The sequence below is a fragment of the Harpegnathos saltator genome, unplaced genomic scaffold, assembly GCF_003227715.2.
Source record: "Harpegnathos saltator strain DR-91 unplaced genomic scaffold, Hsal_v8.6 scaffold187, whole genome shotgun sequence".
In the NCBI taxonomy this organism is placed as follows: Eukaryota; Metazoa; Arthropoda; class Insecta; order Hymenoptera; family Formicidae; genus Harpegnathos; species Harpegnathos saltator.
Genome location: NW_020229969.1, coordinates 910,644 through 935,002, shown reverse-complemented (window position 1 = coordinate 935,002; position 24,359 = coordinate 910,644). Strand labels below are relative to the sequence as shown.

Here is a 24,359-nt window from a genome sequence, read left to right as displayed (position 1 = left end):
TTTGTCTCCCCTCGCTCGCCCCGCGAGCCGTCTTGTCGTATGTATTTTTGTCGGAAACCCCTGCCCCCCCCCCCCCGCTGTCGCTCTGTCGACCTCGCGGCGAAATACGCGAAGGTCGATTTGCCGGGAGTTTTACGTGTCGGAACGCGTTATCGACGACGACGTCACCGACGGCTGCTGCGTCGTTCTCTTATGCCGATTTTCCACGTGGCCCGTTCACGCCGTCTGCCGTTGCCGAGGCATCGCGCGAAGGGGTGCATCTGACACGTGCCGAAAGTTCCCTAGCGCGCGCGTCTGTCCGCCCGTCAGGAACTTCGCGTGGGGAATCGTCGATAGATGTGCGTGTACACACGTCGAGCCCGTCGATGTTCCGCCGGTGGGACAGCCTGTTGCGATTTTATTCGAGAATTACCGTTGGCAGGATGTCTGAGCGTCGCTATTAACCCTTCCGGATATACAGATCTTTGTAATTTTAACCCTTTGAGGCACGTATTCTTCAGAAAATCCGAATCACATGAAAATTTATATACGGGGGTTTCTGGGGTCGCTGATGACGAATCCGTTATCAGATTTTCGAAATTCAAGATGGCGGAGCCAAGATGGCGGACGCGAAAATGAAAAATTTTCGGCTCGCTGAATCTATATCTATAGGCAAACTTTTTAAATTCTTCAAAATTCAAGATGGCAGACTCAACATACAAAAACACAAATTCATATTGAAAAACTCAGTGATTTATCTGAATTTTTAGTGGAAAAGATTGCATTGTTCATATTTTTTGGCGAAAGAGATGCTAATAACAAAGAAAACATATAGCTCCTAAAATATTGAAAAGTATCCTGCTGATTGAGTTTAGAACAACTGAATTTAAAGTTGAAAATTTTCGTAAATTGAAAGTTCGAAAATATGTGCAGCGAAAACTTTGCGGAAAAATTTCTACATATGCGTAGTTAGGTTAAGTTTCTCGTTGAATAAAAGAAAAACACAAATACAAAAAAAGTAACTTATTTGACGTAACGTTTGGGCAATTGTCTCTCCTTCTTGAAATTCGTTGTGCACTTTGGCATTCCTTTAATTTAGACAAGAAGATTGTACCTTGGATTTATATATATATATATATATATATATATATATATATATATATGCAGGTCTCGTCTTCTTATGAAATGGCTGAAAACGAGATATGACAGGACAGCTATATTTCCTTTTCATTGTCCAGACATGCTACGCCATCTTTGTCTAGCTCTCTCCCATAGGAGAAATCAAGTTAGACAAAGAATGCCCGTGGCACATACCATTCTTTACAGATGCAGCCTCTCGTGGAGCGCTTATATACAGAGTGTCCATGACAACACAAAGCTTGTGTGCCGATAGAACGGGTCGAAATGGCTGGAAAAGTCCTCTTTCATTTATGAAACAACCACGTGAAATTTCGAGTCGCTAGTGAAGGAAAACTAGGAAACCAGCTCGCGCGTAATGCCGTGAAACAGGCGCGTACGCAATTGTTCGATCTACATGTATAAATGTTTATGTTACGATAGCGAATGACGAGAGAATTTCCAAAGTTCCCGTCAAAATTCTTCCTCGAGCGAGGAATTAACAAATTACCGTCCGAGTCGGAACCAGCTGTACTCAACAATGGAGAATGTACGACAAATTAGAATCTGCCGTACGATAACGTTCGCCGAAGATATAAAGATTGAATATAGAAAGTCTGCTCTTTTAAGCGTACAAAGTAAATGCAAAAAGTTTGTCGAGTAAAACACGCTAAGTTTCGCTGACCGAAGCTTCGGGTTGATTCGCGAACGAGTCTCGCTTCGCTCGGCAAACTTCTAATACCCACAAATTTGCGAATCAACAAATCTTCAGGTATTCGGCAAACGTCACGATTCCGGCGGCGAGCTGACACGAAATCGAATGCAGCCACCGCGAAGAGGACTCGAAATACCGTAACTTTCGAAATCGAGCCGTCTCCCCGTCATCTAATTAGACTCTCGCTCTCTCGCGGAGAACGCCCTATCCAGACATCCTTCGGTCGATGGAATTACGGAGAGAGTCTGATATCATCTCCCCGGCCCTCTCTCATTCATTTTCCCTTTTTTATCGTCGGGCCATTGATGCGACGTGCGACGCGCATCGCCAGCGTCAGCCCTCGCCGTCGCGGAGGGCTAAATAAATCATTATTTCGCTAAAGTAACGTCGTCCTGAATAAAACAGTGCATCGCGGAGTGGCTGGTTTTAGGTCGGCTTAGCGACGTAACGGAGTGGAGGAACAGCGACGTGAGCGCCGGTTTTCGTGGATTAATTACCCATTCATAAGCCACTCCCGCACCCACCTAGGTTTCCCGTCTCCTGGAGCATGCGCTATCATATGTCGAACCAGGTCGTTGCCGCCGCCGCCGCCGCCGCCGCCGTCGCCGTCGTCGCCGCGGTTGCGCAAAAATCGGAAAAGGGCTATGCGTCGCTTGGACCTCGCGATGAATTATTAGGTCGCACCCCGGCTTTTCTCCGGAGCCGAGCGGCGAGTGGTTAAGATTTCACGAGCGACAGGGATTCACGTGTAACGAGGTTTCTCCTTCTCTCTCCTTCCCCCTACTCCCCCTCTCTCTCTCTCTCTCTCTCTCTCTCCGCCTCTCTTAAGCTCGCTCTGAAAAGCTACAAAGCAGCAGGCAGTAGCGGCAACGTGTGGCTGCTCCACGTCGGTCGGGGCTCCACTTTCGGGGACGAGCCGGCGAGCGAGCGACCCCCTTTCGTCGTCCTTTGCGCCATTCGCTCGCGAATAGACGCCGCCGTGCGGAAAGCGACCGTCGCAACATGGGGTTTGGTATTTTGTCACACAGCGGGCTTTAATGTGGTTCCCTTAAAGAGAGCCGACGCGCTCCGGAAGCGGAAGCGACGCCGCCGGTGGATGCTCGTGAGTCAGACGCGAGCGCGGCCGCGCGCTCGGCGGCGATTTACCTCCGGCCGAGATTAATTAATCCGGCTCGGGGCGCCGCGGCTTCTAATTGTTTGACGAGCGACTTGTAGTTTTTCGCGCGCGGCCTGCTATGTGGAAGTGACGTCGCGCGGAGACAATTGTTTCTGCATGACTGTAGTGTTATTTGCTAATTTGTCGTCGACTGTCGACGACAAAGTATTAGAGTATTATCGATGTATTAACCCTTTCACTGTTAGTGAGAAGTATACTTCCCACCTTTTCTTGACTCAATTTTGCGTCGTAAATCACACAATTTTTTGGAAGAACTAATCGGGGATTTGAGTTTTCCAGATAAGATGAATAGTTGTTCAACATATACTTTTACAACCAATTTACAACCAATTATTCATTTGTGATTATTTATAACAAATCAAAGTTGAAAGAAATGCTTTCTTTAGAGAAAAATCGATTCTTCCGAGAGTGCTGAATGTAGAGGTCTGAAATTGTTATTGCATTTTATAACGCAATAACAAAATTAGTTGCTTGGAGCCGCCACATTGAATCTGCCATTTTGAATTTCGAAATTACGAGCTCGGCACCAGCGACCTGAAACACCCTCTATGAAGAAGATTTCAAAATGAAATGGGAATATCAATCTTAATGAATATTTTTCAAAAAATAACAAAATGGAGCATTTAAGCATATTGGATCTGCCATTATATATTTCTAAAATTTGACTCCGAATTCATATTCCGGCGACCTAAAAAACATAGATGTATCAAGTTTGATGCAGATCCGTTTTTAACGGCAAGTTTTAATTGGCAGAGCTATTTATAGTGCTCATATATGAGTCGTTACCAATTGTGGCATTTTTTTTTCTTCGCTCATATATGAGTCGTCGCCAGTGAGCCGATTAAGGATTATATTTGGCCGATATATTGCAAATTATTGATGGATTGCTATATTAACGCATTATTGATACGTTAATAATTATATTGCTGATATTATGTTGATGATTTTGCGACTTGATAGTGATTTGATATCGATGACTTTTCATTGGCATATTGACGATTGCATTGTCGATTATTGGCGTATTACTGATGTATCGACGCGGTGTTATTGTTGATATTATATTATTCGCAATTATATATCTCCGTACGATTCCGGCCAATCCGCACTCTCTGATCTAGTTCCAATGCTATCGATAACAATGCTATCGAGTTACTGCTACACAGTCAGGCCTGAAGGAATAAATTCATTGTTGATTTAATATAACGTACGCGCATCCGTGTGCGCGACTCTCTCTCTCTCTCTCTCTCTCTCTCTCTCTCTCTCTCTCTCTCTCTCTCTCTCTCTCTCTCTCTCACACTCTCTCGTAGGCACGGCCGTGTCCGTAAAAGTAAAGTCACACTTTCTCGAAGTGAACATCTTAGAGAATAATCTAATTCCAATTCATAAAGATAAAGATGGGATCGAAAACAACATTTTATATAACTAGAAGCAGAAAAAATATAAAGAAAACAAATCTACAAAACTATTCATAGAATGAAAATTAAAGTTCTTCTAAAGAAATAAATTAAATTGGAAAATGGAAATTCCAATAAAATCTTAAATTCCTTAAGGAAATAATTTAGAATTAAAATTCAAAAATTAAATCGAACGTGTAAAGGAATCAATCAGATTTGAGAGTGAATATAAGAAACCAATGAAGGATCTTGTTCAATTGAGCGAAAGATAGGTGTATTAGAGGGAGGATAAAACGTATTAAAAATATTTATTGTCATGTTCAAGTACGTATCCGCGCGCGTTTTGCACACGATGAGCTCAGCCGCTCATAAAGCCGTTTCTGCGCGCTATAATTATTCTCTCCCGGATCCGTCCGATGATGGGAAGTCCGTCGGTCTATCGCCGCGGATATATTTCTTGCTCTCCTTTCTCCTCTTTTTTTTTTCTACCACGCGCGGCGCAGTTGCGGCGGATTTGCGCGATCGCGATGGCTCGATCGGCCAGGCGGGGGTCGTAACGCGTCACACGAGAGGATATTTACACTCACGATATGAGCGTGCCGATAAAAATCGACGGGGCCGATATTAGCTGTTGTCCCCGTGCGATTGTGCAGCGCGTCGCTGCAACCACCCCCCTCCGGCTGCCTCCTCCCCCCAGCCCTCCCCTGCGCGCCCGGCCGGCCCCGTTCGCGCGCCCGCTTATACACGAATTCGCGATTTCGAGCCTGCATTAACATGTAACCCGAAATCCGCTATATATCCACCGATAACACAAAGTGTCGAGCGCGGGGCTGGTTTGCACGCGCGCCGCCGGGCTGGAAAAGAGACTTTCCGACGAGGAGCGATTGAGGGTAATCGCGAGAACGTTGACACGCGCGCGAGCTCACCCGAGGGACTTTGAGCCTACTTTCGACCTCGGTATTCCGTCCAACGCTGATTTCGTACCCTGAAACTTGTATCCCAAGCTGTACGTATTTTGATTCTATTCTGATTCTATTTAATCCGCACGGCTGTGCCGGCAGGCCACCTCGAGAAGCTGCAAGCAGAGTGCGCGTTTTCTGTTATTCAGAGGCGCTCTGAGTAGGGGACTTTGGTTCCTGGATCAATTATACCTCTATTAGTCCCCCGGAATCTACAGGGTATTGGAAGAAAGTTTAGTTCAAAAGCGCATAGCGAAAGCAGGCTGAAAAAGGTCGATCCTTTTCAGAGTAACGAGACTTTAGTAACAAAAGTTCCACGAATGACGATCTTGCTATATCATTAATTTATCATATTATTATTTTATTACTTTGGTATTCGCAAAGGCGCTGCTCCACATATCCTCCGTGAATGTCTGCACACCTTTGACATCTTATCGTAGAATTATCAACTCCCTTGCAAAAATTTCCTGGTCTTCTCTTCGAGTCAGATCAGCTTCTTGGATCCTCCTTGGGTCCATCTAATGGACTCAAATAGCATAAACATCAAAACGTTAATATGGCAAGATACTCGTGCATGAAACTCCTATTTTACCAGAACCGAAAGGCACTTGTAACTCTGAAAGGGTCGATCTCTGGAGCTACCTTCGCTAAGCACCCAGCATAATAAACACACTCTTGAGAGCTTTTCCTTAACACCGAAATCTCCACTCGTCCGCCGGAGGAATCTACATGTGTGCGTGTGTGTGTGTGTGTGTGTGTGTGTGTGTTAGAGAGTTCAGCTTCGAAAATACAGGCTCGAAATTCCCACTCGCGCGGGTAATCGCGATTTCTGTGGCGCGGTGTGCGCAAAGCCGCAGACGAGGGGACAGAAAGAGAGGGGAGGAGGGGGGCGGGGAGAAGGGCCCGACTGTGTATATCCGGCATGTTACAGGGCGCAGTTACGCGGTACGCCATAGAGACACACGAGAGCTCCTTCGGCGCTGAACTATTTCGCGAGTACTTTCGCGGCCATTACCGTCCGTTTGTACGTAGGTAACCACACGCCATCCGAGCGTTTATGCGTCCGCATACGGGCGTATAATATTTGTTAGACGCCGGCGGGACACACACTATATGGATACGTTTGGCTTGGGAATTCACTCGGGCCACCCGGGCGACATTAGGTTACACCGCCGCCGCGACATACGACGCGCATACATATACACGTCGGCGCCCGCGCCGGTGTGTACGTGTTGTATATGTGTGTGTGTGTGTGTGTGTGTATGCACATTCCGCCTCAAAGTTGCAGCCGCGCGCGATGCGTTATCGCAAAATCTCACCGCTAAGCGCGCTAAAACGGACGCGTTTTATTATGACGAAATTGCGCCTTGTCGAGTCGCTCGGTGCATCGGCATGCAGCATTTTGCAACTGAATTACGTAACGCTCGGCTCGTAAATAGGGGCTGATGCAGGCGCCGCTGCTGCTGCTGCTGCTGCTGCTGCTGCTGCTGCTGCTGGCAGTGGTGAGCGATGCGGGCGGAGAGAGAGAGAGAGAGAGAGAGAGAAAGAGAGAGGGAGGGAGGGAGGGGGGAGAGCGGTGTGAGCACTTAGAATCGTTCGCTCGCTCGCGACTATTTGATTACAACAAGAGCAGGGCTACACAAATGGAGCGTGTACTCGGCTCAGACGTTAAACGTTGCCTGAGCCGACTAAAACCGACAATTCGCGGTTTTCCATGCGCGATCCTGCGTCGTACCGAGGCGAGCGCGGCCCGCAGTGCGCGAAGTACATTTGCGGGGCCGGAGAAAGAGAGAGAGAGAGAGAGAGAGAGAGAGAGAGAGAGAGAGAGAGAGAGAGAGAGAGAGTGAGAGAGAGGGGGAAAGGAGAGAAGATAGCTTCTGTTTCCGGAATGCAGAATCTTATCGTCCTAACGGTAAACCGTGTCGACACGTTGCAAGTCTCTCGGCTTGGCTGTATTGGTAACGAGCTTCCCCCGTCGCTCTTGCTCCGCTCTCCCTCTCACTCCCCCACAAATACTATTAGAAAATTGAAATACTTGGCGAATTCCTGGCACGCGTCCTCCCCGGAAACTGATTGGTAACGTTACGCGCCGTAGCAGCGCATGCTCCTTTAATACAGTATGTAAGACAGAAAGGGGGAGAGTAGGGGGAAGGGGGAGAGAGAGAGAGAGAGAGAGAGACACTGGTCCGAAATTTATATGTGGCCTTCCTTCGCGGAACTTTCGCGTTCGCGTCGTGTGCGCATGCGCGCTCCTTATTTTATCCGGCGCGATGTAGCGCGAACGCGTAAGGGTGCATTCACATCTGGGCAGAAATACAGATAGCAGAAAGGCACCAGTCAATCACAAATGGCGCTGATAGTCTGTTCTCCTCTTGAGAGACAGAGACGGACTACCAGCTGGAGTTTTGACTGGCTGCTGCTGCTTTCTGCTTTTCTGCCCAGTGTGAATCCGGCCTAAGCGAATTCTCGCACGATCTCCTTAGCGGGAAGTGAGCGCGAACGAAGCGCTGCGAACATGGCGGTGAGGTGTTTCACGGCCGGGATATTATGCGCGCGAGTGAGCACGAGCGCGAGCGGCGGGGAAGTTCCGGAATAACATTAGAAAATTTCTGTCGTCTCGCCGAACTTCGAGCGAAGTTAGCGCGGCGCCGGGATGTAACCCGCGCGCTCAATCCCCGAACACACTTTTATTCGATCAGCGGTCGCGGCTTAATCTTCGCGTCGTGGATAATGCAGCGCAGAGAGAGAGAGAGAGAGAGAGAGAGAGAGAGAGAGAATGAGTGAGGGGGGGGGCAGGGGGCGACGAGACATACATTACGAACCATCGTCTCGTCCCGCACTACATTGTACTTGGCGAGAAATATTTCGCATCCGCTGTATATCGCTGCGCACCGTGCGCGCTCTATCACCGCCGTAGAAATAATATCATAAATCCTGCGCCACACCGGGCGGCGGAGGAATTCTTCGGCGGTATTCTCCACTCGCTCTCTCCGTGGGAATTCCCCGCTCACTGCTCGTCTGCCGAAAATAACCGCCGCGCGGTCGTCGTTTTGTAAATCTGTGTTGTATCGCGGAGATTTGTCAACACGCCGAGATTGAGATTTAATTTCTGGGCTTGTGTGGTCGCGCGCGCGCGCGCGATAAATCGTGGCCGCCGTCGCTCGCGACGGGGATTTCCCTCGTCGATTAGGAAAAATATCGCGATTTGTCGCTCTCGTCGAACGACACGACGCGCATATTTGCGCTCGCATTGACTCCCGATGTTTGGCGTCCGATACTTATTGACCTTTGTCTCACCGGGCGAATTGGAGCGTTTTTTATTTTTCTTTTTTTACACGCGTAAAAGCACGTAATTCGGTGAAAGTCGAAAAGTATAATTGAATACGTTTGGACGCGTGTTATGATTTGACGCGTAGGGTGCAAATTAGGCGAGATCTCCCGAGATGTAAATTTTGGTTCTATTTTCGACCTCGACTGTTCAACATTTATAGATTCCAGTGGGGATAGCAATAGAGATTTAATTTTAATAGGAACGAAAGTCCTACTCGGCGCTTCCAGATGGCAGAAGACGCCGTAACGGCATAATTTTGCAAGTTCTCAAGAAGGCTTCTCGGCTAAACACTGTAGATTAAATGGAATCAAAATACACTGATATAGGTTTCAGAGTATTGAATTAGCGTTAAATTATTAAGATTCCAAGTAGGATCAAAATTTCGACTCGAAGTAACATTTGCCTCGCATACAGCGATCGTCTTGTTTCGGAGCGGCTTGCAAATTTCTAAGAGTTAAAACTGAGGCCCCCGGGTATTTGCATATCTAACTACTCGCCTAATCAAAAAAATTACATAGAATTATATATAAAATCATGCATGATTATATATAAATTACATATAATTATATAAACGACCCACACGTATATATGAATTTTTTCTCTATATATAATCGTGGATATAATTATATGAAATTATATATACAGAGTGAAGGACCTAAAATAGGCTACCTGAATAACTTTGAAAATATGCAAGGTAGAAAATAATGTCAAATGCAGAAGTAGTGGTGTTTTAAGTGACGCATTATATATTAATATTGGTACGACCTTGAACAGCGTCATCAAGGTTACGAGAAGGTCACCTTGAAATTTTTAAACGGAACCGCTTGTTTTTTATTATATTATCTTTTTCTACCAATTAATTTGAACAGCTTTTGTCTGAAACATTTTTTTACTTGTCTCATATTTTTTGAGATGTTTAAGGAAAACTTGATAAATTTTTTAATATTCAGCTCACGATATCTCGGCAATTATTTGTCAGGAGAAAAAATGGTAAAAATATGCTGTTACTATATAGTGCGTTAACTTTTATTAACTTGATGATTTTGAAATCTCCGAAAGTCATCTAGCTTCTCTGTATTAAACATTTTTCTTCTATCTTGCATATTTTCAAAATTATTCAGGTGGCTTATGTGTGTGTGCGTCACTCTATTTATATACTGGAAAAAATGCTGTCAAATAAGAAGAAAAGGGAAAACAATTTAATTATACGTCCACATCATGAAATGCCAAAAATGTAAGCAGTTATTTTAATATAATATTTGTTCAACTGCATTTTTTTCGTATGGGCATATATAATTACGTATTATTGTATATATCCTTATAGAGATAAAATTCACACATAATTATACATAATTGTTATTTTTTCAAGCAGATAATTTATGATTTTTGAACTCAATATCACATTTATGATATTGAACTCAGATTATAAAGGAAAAAGCAGATAAATGAAAACACTCAGTCAATCAGTTAGTAAAATTATCCGAAATAATAGATTATCATTGAAATATATAAATAGGAACAATCATCTCTCGGGTCAAGTCATCGAACTGCAGCTAAAGAATTTCGACTTATTAATTGTCAAATTTTTTTTCGGGAGAAATCTATAGATTGCTGATCTAGATACAGATTCGTTTTAATTATTTCGCCTATAAACTATAAACCGACGCTTCAAGCGTCTCACTTATCCGCTATCCAAATAATTGAGTTCGAACTTTGACACTGTTGTGGGACGTCCGCAGGAGCGAGGTTGCGTGAGAAGAGTGGCAAAGTGATCCGGAGAAACTTGTAGTTAACCTTATTAAAGTAGTGGAAACAAGTACTCGCTAATTTACTTCCCGACACCGCGTGCGCGCTATTAGAGTCGCTCTGATCCGAAAGGCTCCACGGCGGCGTTCGGGCGCCTTCGCTTTTATAGCGCCCTAAGTTCGCCATTAGAAATGGCTCAGCTATCAGCAACAATGGTTTGTTGTTTGGACGCTGCGTGGACTCTATGTCGTCGCGGAATGGACAATGCGGTGAACTCTTCTGCATCGCTTGCGCTTCCGGTGCACATTATGCGATACCTTATACATGTGAATTATTTTATTATTTTTTGCTGTGTTTTATCGCTTTTGTTTTATTTTATCTTATTATTATTCATTATATTATTTTTTATTTTATATTATTATTTCTGTCTCATTTTATTTTATTATCATTATTTATTATTTTATTATACTCGTTTTGAGGCCACGTAACAACCATCGAACCGATTCCGAACGAGTATTAAAAATTCGAGCGAATGTATTCTAATTAAAGCGGCACTAATAAGAGACAAGCGCAGCCTTTGGCGCGTGAAAGGAATGATCAAAGCGAACCGCGAATCGATCATTGCGCCTCAAAGAAAATTCTTCAACAAATCTCTCGAACGTTTCAGAGTGTTTGTGCGGATTCTCTTCGGCGAGCGCGAGGAAAAGGATGCAATAAAGTCACACACGCCGAAGAATATTCTGCAGTGACAACCAGAAATTTTCCGTTACACGAGGTTCGGTTGCGGTAGCAGAAAATTCTGTTTCGCGAACCGAAGAGCCATTCACATCAACAACTGCTTCCGATTGAACAAGCTAAAATTCTCGGTCTCGAAAATATATTTGCCGCAGTAGAGTACTCTGCTGCTCTCGCAGAAGACGTGGAATTGTATCGTACATGTAAAGAGAAACGAAATCTCCGTTACCGCGACCGACCGAGAAAATTTGTTTGGGGAAGCTGAATGACGTTGCCAATGATGCGATTTCCAAGCCGGCCGCGCAAGCGTTTTCCTCTTTCACTTACGTACACGAGATCGCTCTGCTTATCCGCGTGAAGAACGAAACTCGTACCCTTGACAACATTAATATTCGGCTCAGGCGATCGAGTATGCTTCTGAGGTAACAGAAACCTCCTGACGGAATTTCTCCCATGTTGCAATCGAATTTTTAGTTGATTCCTGAGAGACGGAAGGTTTCGCTAGTTGTAACTGAAATCCAGTCATATCAGCCGAAGTAAGCAGTTTTCTGCGTGCACGAAAGATTAGACGATAGTTAGAGTGTGTACAGGCTGTAATATCAACATCTGGGTCAGTATGACAGGTTGCCTACTTATTTGGAGGATAATGCGGAGATTGCCGAAAAAGTCACTTGTTGATAATGATATTCGCAGTGCTCCCAGTAACGACAAGTGCAACTAACTTCGCATCGTGATCGTTATGACAGTTTATCGACCATTTATGACAGCAGTCGAGTTGAATTAAGAAAGATGTTTGGAAAAATGAAACTGAGAAATAAACATTATGGATAGAAGCAGTGTAAATAAAAGTAATAGTTAACCCTTTGAAGCATGGTGTGGCATATAAACCACACGTTGAACCGAATAAAATAATATTTCTTCACTTCTTATTTTTCTGACAGTATGTAGCCTAAGGTTCTTGATATCGTTGATTCCGAAAATGAAGTCGAAATTTCAAAATTCTCAAAACTTGCACTAATATGGCGGTTCCAGTTTTGAAAAAAAAAAACAGATTGCATGAAATCTATCGTAACTAAAGATTTCGCCCTGATAATACGTTCGTATTTTCCGGAGGTTTATCGAGGTTGCTGATTACGAATATGAGGTCAGAATTGTAAATTTTTCAAAATTCAAGATGGCGTATATAGAGGATCGAAATCGAATGAAAATTAGACCGATTCACATCAAACTGTGTATCCGGAGATTTTTGGGGTGGCTGATTACGAATCTAAAGTCGAAATTGAGAAACTCAAGATGGCGGACACAATATGGCGGATCAAATTGTGAAAATCAGACCGATTCGCATCAAATTGTGTATCCGGGGGTTTTCGGGGTCGCTGATTATGAATCTGAAGTCGAAATTGAGAAACTCAAGATGGCGGACTTAATATAGCGAATCAAATTGTGAAAACTCGACCGATTCGCATCAAATTGTATACACAATTTGATGTAGATCAGTCTAATTTTGAGCATTCCGATCCACTATCTTGAATTTTGAAAAATTCTAATTTCCGATCTCAAATTCGTATTATATTCAACGGATTGTAAAATCCTTTATAGGGGAGTTCGGCGAAAATTGCGCGTGGAAAAAAATATATACCTCAAAGGGTTAAGGAGATAAATAATGCAACATATTTTCTCGTTTTATGTAATTTCCTAATTTTTTTCTTGCGTCGGAAAGTTCGATAGGAATTGGGAATTAGGAAGAATGGTAGAAAAAAAATTTTTAGAAATCTTATATACTATATTCCATCCATGTTTCTACAAAAGATCGACGACAACTATCACGTCTCGATAAAAGAGGCGTCAAGGTACAAGACTATGACGTACCGAAAATATGTCGCTTCATAATTGTCGTCGATTAAGTTGTAATCAATATTTATACTGCATTTCTGGCCGATTCATATCGTTAGAAGTAGAAGCGATTGCAAAGTTAGCTGCACTCGTCATAATTGGAAGCACTGCAATCATTATCAACAAAGTCAGCGAGTAACTTTTTCGGCAACCTCTGCATTATCGTCCGAATAGGGGCAGGCAACCCGTTATACTGGCCTATATGTTGATGTTATACCCTATACTGTAAATCGGCGTGACTTTTCAGCCTGAAGCTTCCCTAACATTACCCGTTTCTCGCTGTTTACTGCAAGCGGATGCTCGCGAGAATCTCGTGAATACCGCCGACCGAGCGAGGAGCCGAGGGCGAACTTCAGGTAGCGGTAGTCAAATCTCATTAAAGCTCGCTTTACTTCTGTACGCTCGGCTTATCGGATATGAAAGTCTATATATTTATGTCACGACGAGAGAGGCAGAGAAATTCGATGTGCATTGTAGCACGCTCGTCTTAATGCACCACGACACACAACGCTGCGCATTCGCACAGCTTCTTTATGCACCGATCCCGAATGGCGGAGAGAGAGAGAGAGAGAGAGAGAGAGAGAGAGAGAGAGAGAGAGAGAGAGAGAGAGAGAGAGAGAGAGAGCCGCGCGCCAAGTTTCATCACGAAGTGTCGCGAACTGCCGGGCGAGGCTACCGGGCATTTTCGCATAAAAGCTTCGCGCTTCCCGTTAAAATAATGAACGCCTCGAAAAAAGAAAGCGCTCTCGTCGTTCCGCCCACCCACCCGCCGTGTCAGCTTGAGAGTGCCGTGGACCGGCTGCCTGCTTGCTTGCTTGCTTGCTTGCTTGCTTGCTTGCTCGCTCACTCGCTCGCTCGTGCTTGCAACTGCTACTGTGCGACGCTGCAATTGCGTCCCGGCCGCGCTTTGTTACGCGCGATCTTTTGTAGGTGCGTAGCCGCTCGACACACAAGCTCTCTCTCGTCGCGTGTGTGGGCCGGAGTTGCAGAGCTTCACCCCCTCTCTCCCCCGAAAAGCGTCAGAGAGACAGCCGTCGACGGGTCGCGGCCGATATCGGGGGCGTTCGTCTCGGTAAGATCTACGGGGTGTTTCTTAAGTATCGCCTGCGATACTTTACGAGTGGATTTCTGGGAGGGAGAAGCGGAACGATCACTTTATGGGGAAAAGTTCCAGTGAATACACCTGGTCCCAAGGGTCCCGTTTGGGAGATATGAAGTGGGAGGGAGGGAGGGTGTTAAAAATTCTATAAAATTTCTTTTTCTTAATAGCCCCTGGCCGAAAAGAGGTTTCTTGTTTACATTCTCTGGGACATGTAAAATCTTTGTAGAAAGTTTTCCGGGTCGCTGGTGACGAGCCCGGACTCGAAATTTCCAAATTCAAAGTGGCAGATTCAATATGGTGGCTTCAAGTGACTAACGAATTTTAGCGACTAGCGGCATTCCGTCATAGATATTCTTATGTTCATTATTAGCAGGTGAAATATGTTGGAGGAAACTTCTTTGCCGAATGGTTCTGGTGGAAACCTCGGATTTACGACAGTCGTTATCTGCGATCAAAAAACATACCAAGTTTTATACTCCATTCATAATGGAATATCAAAGTTTGCCACTTGAAGCTGCCATATTGGGTCCGCTACTTTGAATTTTGAAATTCCGACCCTGGATTCATCAGATTCATGAATTTTGAAAATCTGGTAACGGATTCGTAATCAGCGACTCCAAAAACCCCACAATACCCATTGTCACCGAAATTACCCGCCATCCTGAATTTCGGAAATCTGATAACGGATTCGTCATCAGCGATCCCAGAGACCCCCCCGTATATAAATTTTTATGTGATTCGGATTTTCTGAAAAATACCTGCCTCAAAGGATTAAATCCCGACGATTACACGAGTCGAACGAAACGCGTGAATCGTGCGAAGCGTCAAGTCGCCTTTCGCTCGTGACGACGGTTCCGCTTCCCCGCCGCTTTGATTTTTAACACTTGTTCTATTTTTCATGTCTTATTTTCATCGTCATCTTGTCCATTTGTCGCCGCGTAACAATCTTCCGCTATTGGAGCCGCGCATTTATGGGACCCGCCAACGGTTTTATTGTCGCGCCTGCACGTCCGATCTCGGTACGTTTGACCGAATTACCGTCGGCGGCGATCCGTTTTAAATCTACCTTGACAACTACAGACGTGACAGGTGATCCGATGCGATCCGAATAACGCCGTCGGAGCGATGTTTCGAGCAGCGTGTGCTCGAACATGCACACGGTACGTGTACCGTATCGCTGAATATGCGGATTACGTGCATTTACAATGTTCCTTCCTCTTCTTTCTCCCTCCCTCCCTCCCTCCCTCTCTCCGCCCTGCCTTCCCCTCTGTCCTTCCCCGCCGGTATTTCCCGCGGCGCGCGAGTTTGTATGATTTCGCTATGAATATTTGATCGGTCGCGGCTAAAAATCGTCGCCGTCGCTTTCGATCGCTTTGCGGTCCGGTGTCGATCGCGAGTTCACCCCCGACGGGCCCGAGCGAGCGCGAGCCATTAAATCCCTCGGGGGACATCGACGTTAATCCTCACGACACGATCGTCGCGCAGTAGTCGGCATGGCCGTCGACAGCCGGTAACCCGACCGCCCTTAATTAGCCGCGAAAAGCCGGCGAAAGGAGGCACAAAACAAGGAACGACCGGCCGGCCGGCCGGCGGTATGCAGAGGGGCTGCCGTGTCGTCTCTCGTCACGGCACATATTTTATACGGCAATTTAGCCGTAAGTGGTAAGAACGTAAAGTTAACAAGTCGAGAGGGTCGGCTAACAGAAACAAACGAGAAACGGAGCTACAGCTGCTGGGTGCTGGCGCGCGCCGCCGCGCCGGACGGGGGGCCAAGGGGGGTGGCGGTAGCCTTCGGGGGTGAGATTTATGAGCGTCGCCAGCGCGAAAAAGTTTACATTTGCCTCTCTCTCTCTCTCTCTCTCTCTCTCACTCTCTCTCTCTTTCTCCCTCGCCGCTCGCCTCCGTGAAGTGCCTCGGAGGAGATTGACGGCATCGCGCGATAGAACAGCCGCGATAAACCGGCTGCTTCGTCCGCAGACGGAGAGCGGTGGGGAGGGGGGGGAGGAGGAAAATGTCTAGGCGGCTTCTGTCTTTCGCATCGACCTTGCCGAAATCCATCGGCGGCGTTTTCCATTTTCCACGCGGAGCACGATCGAGTCAAACGACTAAAAGATCCTCAGGAAGAGAAGGAGGGGATATAATAAGAGAAAAAGAGTCGAGGGAATGAGAGAAAGGAACAGCACGGCCGTCGAGAGTGCCAAGTTGGAAGGCAGAGTTCCGGCCGCCTGACGAAGTGTGCTCATTCTCCGTGTAATTTTCGAGCAGACTTCGCTTTTCAGCGGAATTTTAATCGGGCCTCTAATTAGCGGAATATTATTCGACGTATCGAGTGTAACGTGGCGAGAGGCGCGACAGCGCTCACCCCGTTACTGGATACGTTTTATTACCCCGCCATTAAATTCCCACCGTGTATGCGCGCTTCTTAGCGCGAATTTGCGTCTCCCCCCCCCTCCCCTCCCCCGGCCCCGCGTCAGTCGTTTTTCACGGCCTGTAAATCCCGTCCAGGCCGGCTCTTCTGCTTTGTCTCTCACGGCCTATTTTCCACGGGGCTTTTTGCGCTACGCGGCCCGACTTTCAGCCGGCGGAGTTCGCGCGGGCTTATGGGAAAAAAGGAAAGCGTCATGTAAGCGTCTCGCTCGCACCGAATTAGTCGCGAGCCGCTTTTCCGCCGTTCGGTAGAATGTCGTAAAACCCGAGCCTGCCGAACGCCGGCGACCGCACGTTTGAAATTTCCGACAACTCGCCGCGCTCTCGCGTCATGCTCGCGTTTCGCGTAAACGAGAAAGGGCCGCGAGCATTGTGACTGGTCCGGGAACGCCCGGCGGGGTGAGGGCGAGGGGCGAGGGGAAAGTCCGTCCGGCCGGTCGGCCGGGAATATTTCGCGAGTGAACTTTTTTAATTAAACGGACCACGCTGCGCTCGGCGGCGGTGCCGATCAATTTGATACACACGGGGCGGCAGTGGCAGAGGGGGGAAGGGGGAAGATCGTCAAGAAATTTAATTTTCGGGAGTACCGTCCGCGCGAGCGACGGAAGGAGGGAAAAAGGGGGGGGGGACGACGCGTGCGGAAGTAAGGTCCAGGAGTCGTTTCGGAAAAAAATTCGCGCCGGCCCGGCCCGTAATATCTCTGAGTCGCGGCGGGATAGTCGCGCAAGTCGATAGTCCGATCTTAAACGAGTAAAATTGGTACTTCGCTCTCTCCATCTCTCTCTCGAGTGCCGGCCGAGCGCTCCCTCAACGCAAGATTGCGTTTATAGAAAATATCGACGCTCGCTCGCTCGAGAGAGAAACTGAGAGAAAGAAAGAGAGAGAGAGAGAGAGAGAGAGAGAGAGAGAGAGAGAGAGAGAGAGAGAGTGAGAGAGAGAGAATGAGAGAGGGAGAAAGGTAGAGGGGGGGTATAACTACGCCAGGATATTAGCTATCCCCCGGACGCGCAAATAAAAGAAGGCCGAGGAGTATCGGTTATATAGGCTGCTCCTTAACAACGAGAATGCCCGGGACGGGCAGCGCAGCACGAGAAGATGCGAAAGCGCTCGTGGCGACGTTAAAAATGAAAGACACTCCCAGGAGCCATGAGAGCGTGGATTAAAGGGAAGATAAATAGAGACGGAACAGTGCGGGCGGATCGCGCGCATGGAATCACGGCAGAATTTAGGAAAATACGGACGCGCCGAGAATTCTATCGACGCCGAGAGGCGAATGCGACGAAAAGGAGGAAGGAAGAGGGAACGCGAGAGAAAGAGAGAGAGAGAGAGAGAAAGAAGAGGGAGTCAAGGCGGCAGCCGGGGGAGGTACTCGAGGGAAGAATAAGGGCAAGGCCGACGGAGAACGGAGAATCTATAGAGAGTATCTATTCTTGAGAGCGGTATCGTGCGGCGCGGGGGCCGCAGAGGGGGGATAAGAAGCGTCTAGGAGGAAATAGGGAAGAAGTGTCCGCGTGAAACGAAAATCTCTCTCTCTCTCTCTCTTTCTCTCTCTTTCCACTTTTCTCGCGGTGCGTACCGAGGAGAGAGAGAGAGAGAGATAGACGGTGACACACACACGGCGGACTCCCCGCGCTTCGCGTTGGCTGTCGAAGCTCGACCTCCCGGAGCAATCGACAGCAAACATTTCGTGAAAGCTTGTTCAACCCTCGCGGTCGGTAGCTGCTCGGCCGTCGGTGGTCGCACAAAGGAGGGAGTAACAAGAAACGCGGGTTCGCTTTCTCGTGCGCTTGCGGCCGGAAGACGTGAGTAAAACGTTTTCTCGTTTCGTTTGCACACACATATACACACACACACACACACACACTCTCTCTCTCTCTCTCTCTCTCTCTTTCTGCTTCTCTACAGAGTGTTGCACAATGAGCGGATCGAATTTTAACTGCAGATTCCGGGCCATCAGTCGGAGTTGCTCCTCCCTCGACAACGACATCGGGCGTTTCGACTTCCACTTCGGTCATTTGCCGATTCATAGTGGATTAACACGCGCGCGTGTCTCTCTGAATCGAATGTCGAAGGTGTGATGATATTCCGTCGGAGCGGAGTCTCTCTGCCTGAAACTGTGCTGCTTGTTGTTCGCCTCAGTGATACTCGAAGCACGTGGAGAATCCACGTGCTTCGTTGTTTAGATCGCCGTCTCGATAATTTCCCCGAGTAAACGGTCGGTCAACTTCCTGGTCGAGGGCACTTTTATCGTGATTTATCCGGTTCAACCTGGAACGGTCTATACAGCTATCTCTCCTCTGGCAACCGTATATACGCTGTCCAAGTTGGCACCGCAGCTTCTCAACTTGTCGATAATTACGAGAACCCGCAGTTTCTCCGATCCCTCGATAAAGTCGAGCGTTCGAGTGTTCGTCGAATGAGAAAGAGCGGAGAGGGAAGACCGAACGATTCCTTATCGCTTTAAGTTTGAGGGTTACACGTGACTTTCGAAGGGCCGCGCCACGCCGAGTCCCCGTGCGGGCAAGTGCAAATAAAGTTGTTAAAATGGAATAAAGCATGCCGTTGTTGAGTCGGTGAGAAAATAGCCGATAAAATCCAACGGTTACGATTAATCACTACGAGACATTTTTTCGGTCTTAATGTAGGGGATCATAAAATAGAAGGAGGACATGTAGAGAATCTTCTAGAAACTTTATAAGCACCACAAGCGAGTAGGTCACTTGCTTTAATTAAAATAAATAATTATTCATAACTTCTACGATATTAATTAATTAATGTTAGGACTTTTTTCCTCCATTTTGTGAGTACTATCTGACCTCAAAGTCCTGAACCTTATTTTTAACTACTGTAACAGCCTGTATAATTGGGACGTAAAGTCGGTTCGGCGTTGGAAGCAGGCGAATTATTATTATTATTATCAAGCGCACATTTTAAGGAAATGGCATTCTTTACCGGTCGAATATTGACTTTTTTCCGTCAAACTTACGTCACATTGCTTGCGCAGAGTTATAAACGCATTTACACAATAAAAGAACGCGCATAAAATGAATCGGAGCATTGCCCGATATGTGACGAAAACGACAAAGTTTCAAGCGTCTCGAGCTGTTTCACTTAACGTCAAGATCAGCTTGATACAAAAGTTCTATAGCTTGTAACTGAACTGTATTTCCACCACTGAGGAGAATTTCAAAGAACATTGCTGCTCCCTTACGATTGAATTTAGAAGCTGCAAAATGTACGGAAAGTTTGCAGAAAGATTTCTCTGTCGTGATTAAGTTAGGTTAGGTTTTCCATTAAGTGCGCTCGCAATGGAGCAAAACATGTTTACGCGAGACTTATATGTACAAGAAATACGATAAACGTATCGTGACTATGTTAGTGTTTATCGGACATGACGTTTGCATTCGTCACCCGCTTGGCACCTTCGCGAGCCTGAGGGAAATGTCTCTACTCGTGCGATAATTTGTCGACATTACGATATTTCCGCAATAATTAACTAATCTTAACTGTGAATCTATCTTTGGCTTTCAACGGCTATTTTCTTATTGCTTGGATATCGCAAGAGCTTTGATAGAAATTTCTGTTGATACCGCGTTATCTGTTAACCCTTTGTGTGGTATATTTCTTTGACCTGACGAATTTATGTGAAACCTTCCTATGTTTTTCTCTTTTGGATCGCCGATTGCAAATCTGAAATCAGATTCCAAAAATTCAAAATAGCAGATTCAATATGGCTGCTATAGAGATAAATTAATAAAGTCTGTATAAATCAGATACATGGTATCTGATAAAAAATTTTTCGGATCGTTAATTAGGAATTTTACGTCAGATTTACAAAATTTATCCAAGTAATTTTTATAAAAGAATTTAGCGTGCGAAAAATTCTGGAAAAAATATATACGTTCGAAATGCGGAGAATGTTCAATAAAAGTTTTAGTCTCTAATCCCAAACACTTTTCACGAAATTAAATTTTTTTAAATTGCTTTCCTCAACTTTTTTTGTTTGTAAATAATTGAAAATGAACAACCGGATACAGAAGAACCACGGGAAACACATAAAGTAAACATTAATGTATACGAGAAATGTGAATAAATGTAAATCAGGTACACGATATAAAGATTTTTCAGATTACTAATCAAGAATTTCATATCAGATTTACAAAATTCATCCAAGTAATTTGTTTATAAAAAATCGAGTGTGCGAAAAATTCTGGAAAAAATATATATTATGTTTCGATATGTAAAGAATGTTCAGTGAAATTTTCAGTCTCAAACACTTTCCAAGAAATTAAATTTTTTTAAATTGCTTTTCTCAACTTTCCTTGCTTATAAGTAATTAAAAATGAACAATCGGATACAAAAACCACGGGAAACATGTAAAGTGAGCATTAATATATCCGAAAAATGTGAGATCATACTTATCTTCATTAAACTGTAAACAGTACATATCGTAAAAAGAAAGAGAAAAACGTGGTGAATGCACTTATCACTGCCAACCACAGGTTAACCGCAACAGCGGCTGTCGACAGCCTGATCTTGCGAGAAGCGCTCAAAAACGCGGGGGAGCGTTCTCAAGAAGTCTCATTCACCTTTCATATTTTCCACGTAAGAACTTAGCGATGAGAGCGACGATTGTCTATATAATTCAGGTGTTCTCGTGTTACCGCGCGGATGAAATATTCGTATGCTCGTGCGCTCACCTGCATGCCGGTTCACCGACGGTCTCGAAAAATAGGCAGGTACCACCGTTCATGCAAAAATCTCCTGGGATCGGACAGGGCTCCTCCCGACGGGGCCACGCCGCTGTCGCTGTAATCAAACGAGACACGACGTCATTATTACATGTAAATTCGGCACAAAGGACTTGAGTCCAAGCTTCGAAAGTGTCTACCAAAAGCTTATAGTTTACTGCTAAGATCCTATGTTTCGGACTGATATTTTTGTATTCGTCATGAAGATGTATATTCCAATCACAGGAAAGTTACAGCAGCAGTCCCGCAAGGTAGTGTACTGGGACCAACCCTGTATCTACTTTACACTGCGGACATCCCAAAGTATAAAGGGACAAAGATAGCTACCTTCGCTGATGACACAGCCATATTAGCAACAGGAGTAAACACACGTTTCGTCACTAGTAAATTACAACACGCCGTCAACAACGTCATAGATTGGGCTAAGCGATGGCGTATCAAGCTAAATGAGTGCAAATCACAGCGCATTAACTTTATTAATAGACGAGAAGCTCCATTCCCAATTACCATCAACCAATAGCGCATTCCGTACGCTAATACGGCGAACTATGTTGGCATGGCTCTTGATGCTAAGCTTCGTTGGAAGGAACACATCCTGATCGAGGCAAAACAATTTAAAACTATCTAAAGAAAGTTATTCTGGATGATTGGACGGCAATCTAAACTGCCCATCCATAACAAACTTAATGTTATACAAACAAATTATAAAACCTGTATAGACATATGGCATGTAGCTCTGGGCTGTAGCAAAGCGTCGAATATTAATAAAGTCCAAATTATTCAAGACAAAGTTCTACGAGACATTGTTAATGCTCATTGGTACACCACTTCGGTATTAGGAACTTCGATATTAGGAAAGATTTAAAGATCTCTACTGTGGAAGAAGAGATAACTAAGGTTGTTAGGAACCATAAACTACGCTAACTACGCTAAAGTCACTTAAACAGTGAAGCTGCAAGAATATTAAATACTAGGGAACAGCTGAAGAGACTCAAAAGGATTAAGCCTAATGACCTGTTCCAGTAAAATAACAGTGTTTTGCAAATAGGCCACACACATTTGTCATGACTATTGCATGATCATCGTTGAGTTGACGTGCACTGCCAAATCTCATATACTTTCAAATGTAAATCATAAAACGGCCATGTATGACTAGATTGATTTCTAATATGCCCACTATGACATACCTCAAAAAAAAAAATTATTACATGTCTCCGTAACACCGCCGTCACGCGAGAAGGAAATCGAGAGTATTGGCGGGACGATCGCGATGAAATCAAAAGCGCACCAAGCTGTCACGATCGAGAGCCGCTCTACTGATAGACTCATGCAGCAATTGGTCGTGACAGGAGCCCTGAAGCGAAGGTACACGACGCAAAAACTGCTTTTCGGCTTTTTATCATATACATTCATCTGACAGATTGGAGCGCATGATAAAATTATTTAGGTTCCAGCTGGGTTTCGTTGTGGTATGTTGTGGTGCCTCGTAAGTCATCACTTCGGCCTCTATCATAACTAATACTGTGCGATAATAGCTGTCAATCATGATAGTTTGGTGAGCACCTTACTTTATTGGGTCTAAACCGTTTTGTCGCCGAGTTCACACTTGATTGGAAAACGATCTAGATAGACGATGAAATAAGCAGCGCACCAAATTATCTGACTGAGACTCACATACAGAGTGAGTGATCTAAAACAAGTTGTCAGAATTATTTTGAAAATATGCAAGATAGAAAAAAATGTCGAATACAGGAGTTGTAGATATCAATACTAATATGATCTTGAACAGTGTCATCAAGGTTACGGGAAAATCACTTTGAATTTTTTTAAATGGGAACCCCCTTCTTTTTTATTATATCACTTTTTTCTACTAATTAATTTTAATTATTTTTGTTTGAAATAGTTTTTTATTTACTCAATATTTTTTGAGATGTCTAAGGAAAATTTGATAACTTTTTTAATATTTAGCTTACAATATCTCGATAATTATTTGTCGGAAGAAAAAATAGTACTAAACTCTTTTATTCTACTCTCTTCGGTTTCAAGAATATTCTGTTACAATATTGCCTTAACTTTTGTTAACATGATGAAATTTCCAAAACTCATCAAGTTATATATATAACAAAAGTTAGGGCATTATTGTAACAGGATATTCTTGAGACCAAATAGAGTAAGAAAGTCTAGTACTACTTTTTCTTCCGACAGATACCGAGATATCGTAAGTCAAATAATGAAAAAGTTACCAAGTTTTCTTGAAATATCTGAAAAAATATTAAGTAAATAGAAAAATGTTTCAGAAAAGTTGTTCAAATTAATTGGTAGAGAAAGATTATATAATAAAAAATAGAGATTTCCATTTAAAAAATTCAAAATGACCTTCCTATAACCTTGATGACGTTGTTCAAGGTCATACAAGTATTGCGTTGTGATGCGCTATCTAAAACCCTACAACTTCTACGTAATATTTTTTTCTATGTTGCATATTTTTAAAGTTATCAGGTGCCTCACCTTTTATACACATGGCGCACGTAATTGGTTGGCACAGAGGAGGAAGTGATAGTACACGGCGTGAATATTGGGGGGGGGGAGGACTTTTCGCGGACGAGGCTGCACAGCCTGGCATAGTAGCTTTAACCGGCTTACGGTTAGACCCGAGTCTCTGACTCGGGGTAAGATTTATTAATATTTTCAGGTCCGCCATTTTTGATCCGACATTTTGAAATCAGCACGTTCGAAAACTATTATAAAATATGAAAGTAAATATTTTCCTCCGCAGAAAAAATTTAACCACTTTGCTACTAATTTCTGTCAGTAAATAGAATCGCAAGAGGGTTAATATGCAACACAATGTCATTACTATTCTCTAATCATACGAATTCCTCTCCAAATATTGACAAAAAAGATTTACTGTGTCAAATACATGACTTTGGTAGGATCGTTCCTTCCACGTTGCTTAATCAACAAATAATAAATAAATATTGCGTATAATTAAATAATGGAAATTAATTGCAATTGTTATTATAATTAAAAACAC

General features: G+C 44.6%; 1 protein-coding gene across 2 annotated transcripts in view; it reads right to left on the bottom strand.

Moving 5' to 3' along the window:
* vn (membrane-bound neuregulin protein vein) overlaps nt 1–24,359 on the bottom strand; it is a 653,046-nt gene that overhangs the window by 114,820 nt on the left and 513,867 nt on the right. For both annotated transcript variants that reach the window (XM_025297750.1, XM_019840561.2), the window contains exon 4: nt 21,275–21,383. In XM_025297750.1, the coding sequence (XP_025153535.1) occupies nt 21,275–21,383 (109 nt within the window). The remainder of the gene's footprint in view (nt 1–21,274; nt 21,384–24,359) is intronic.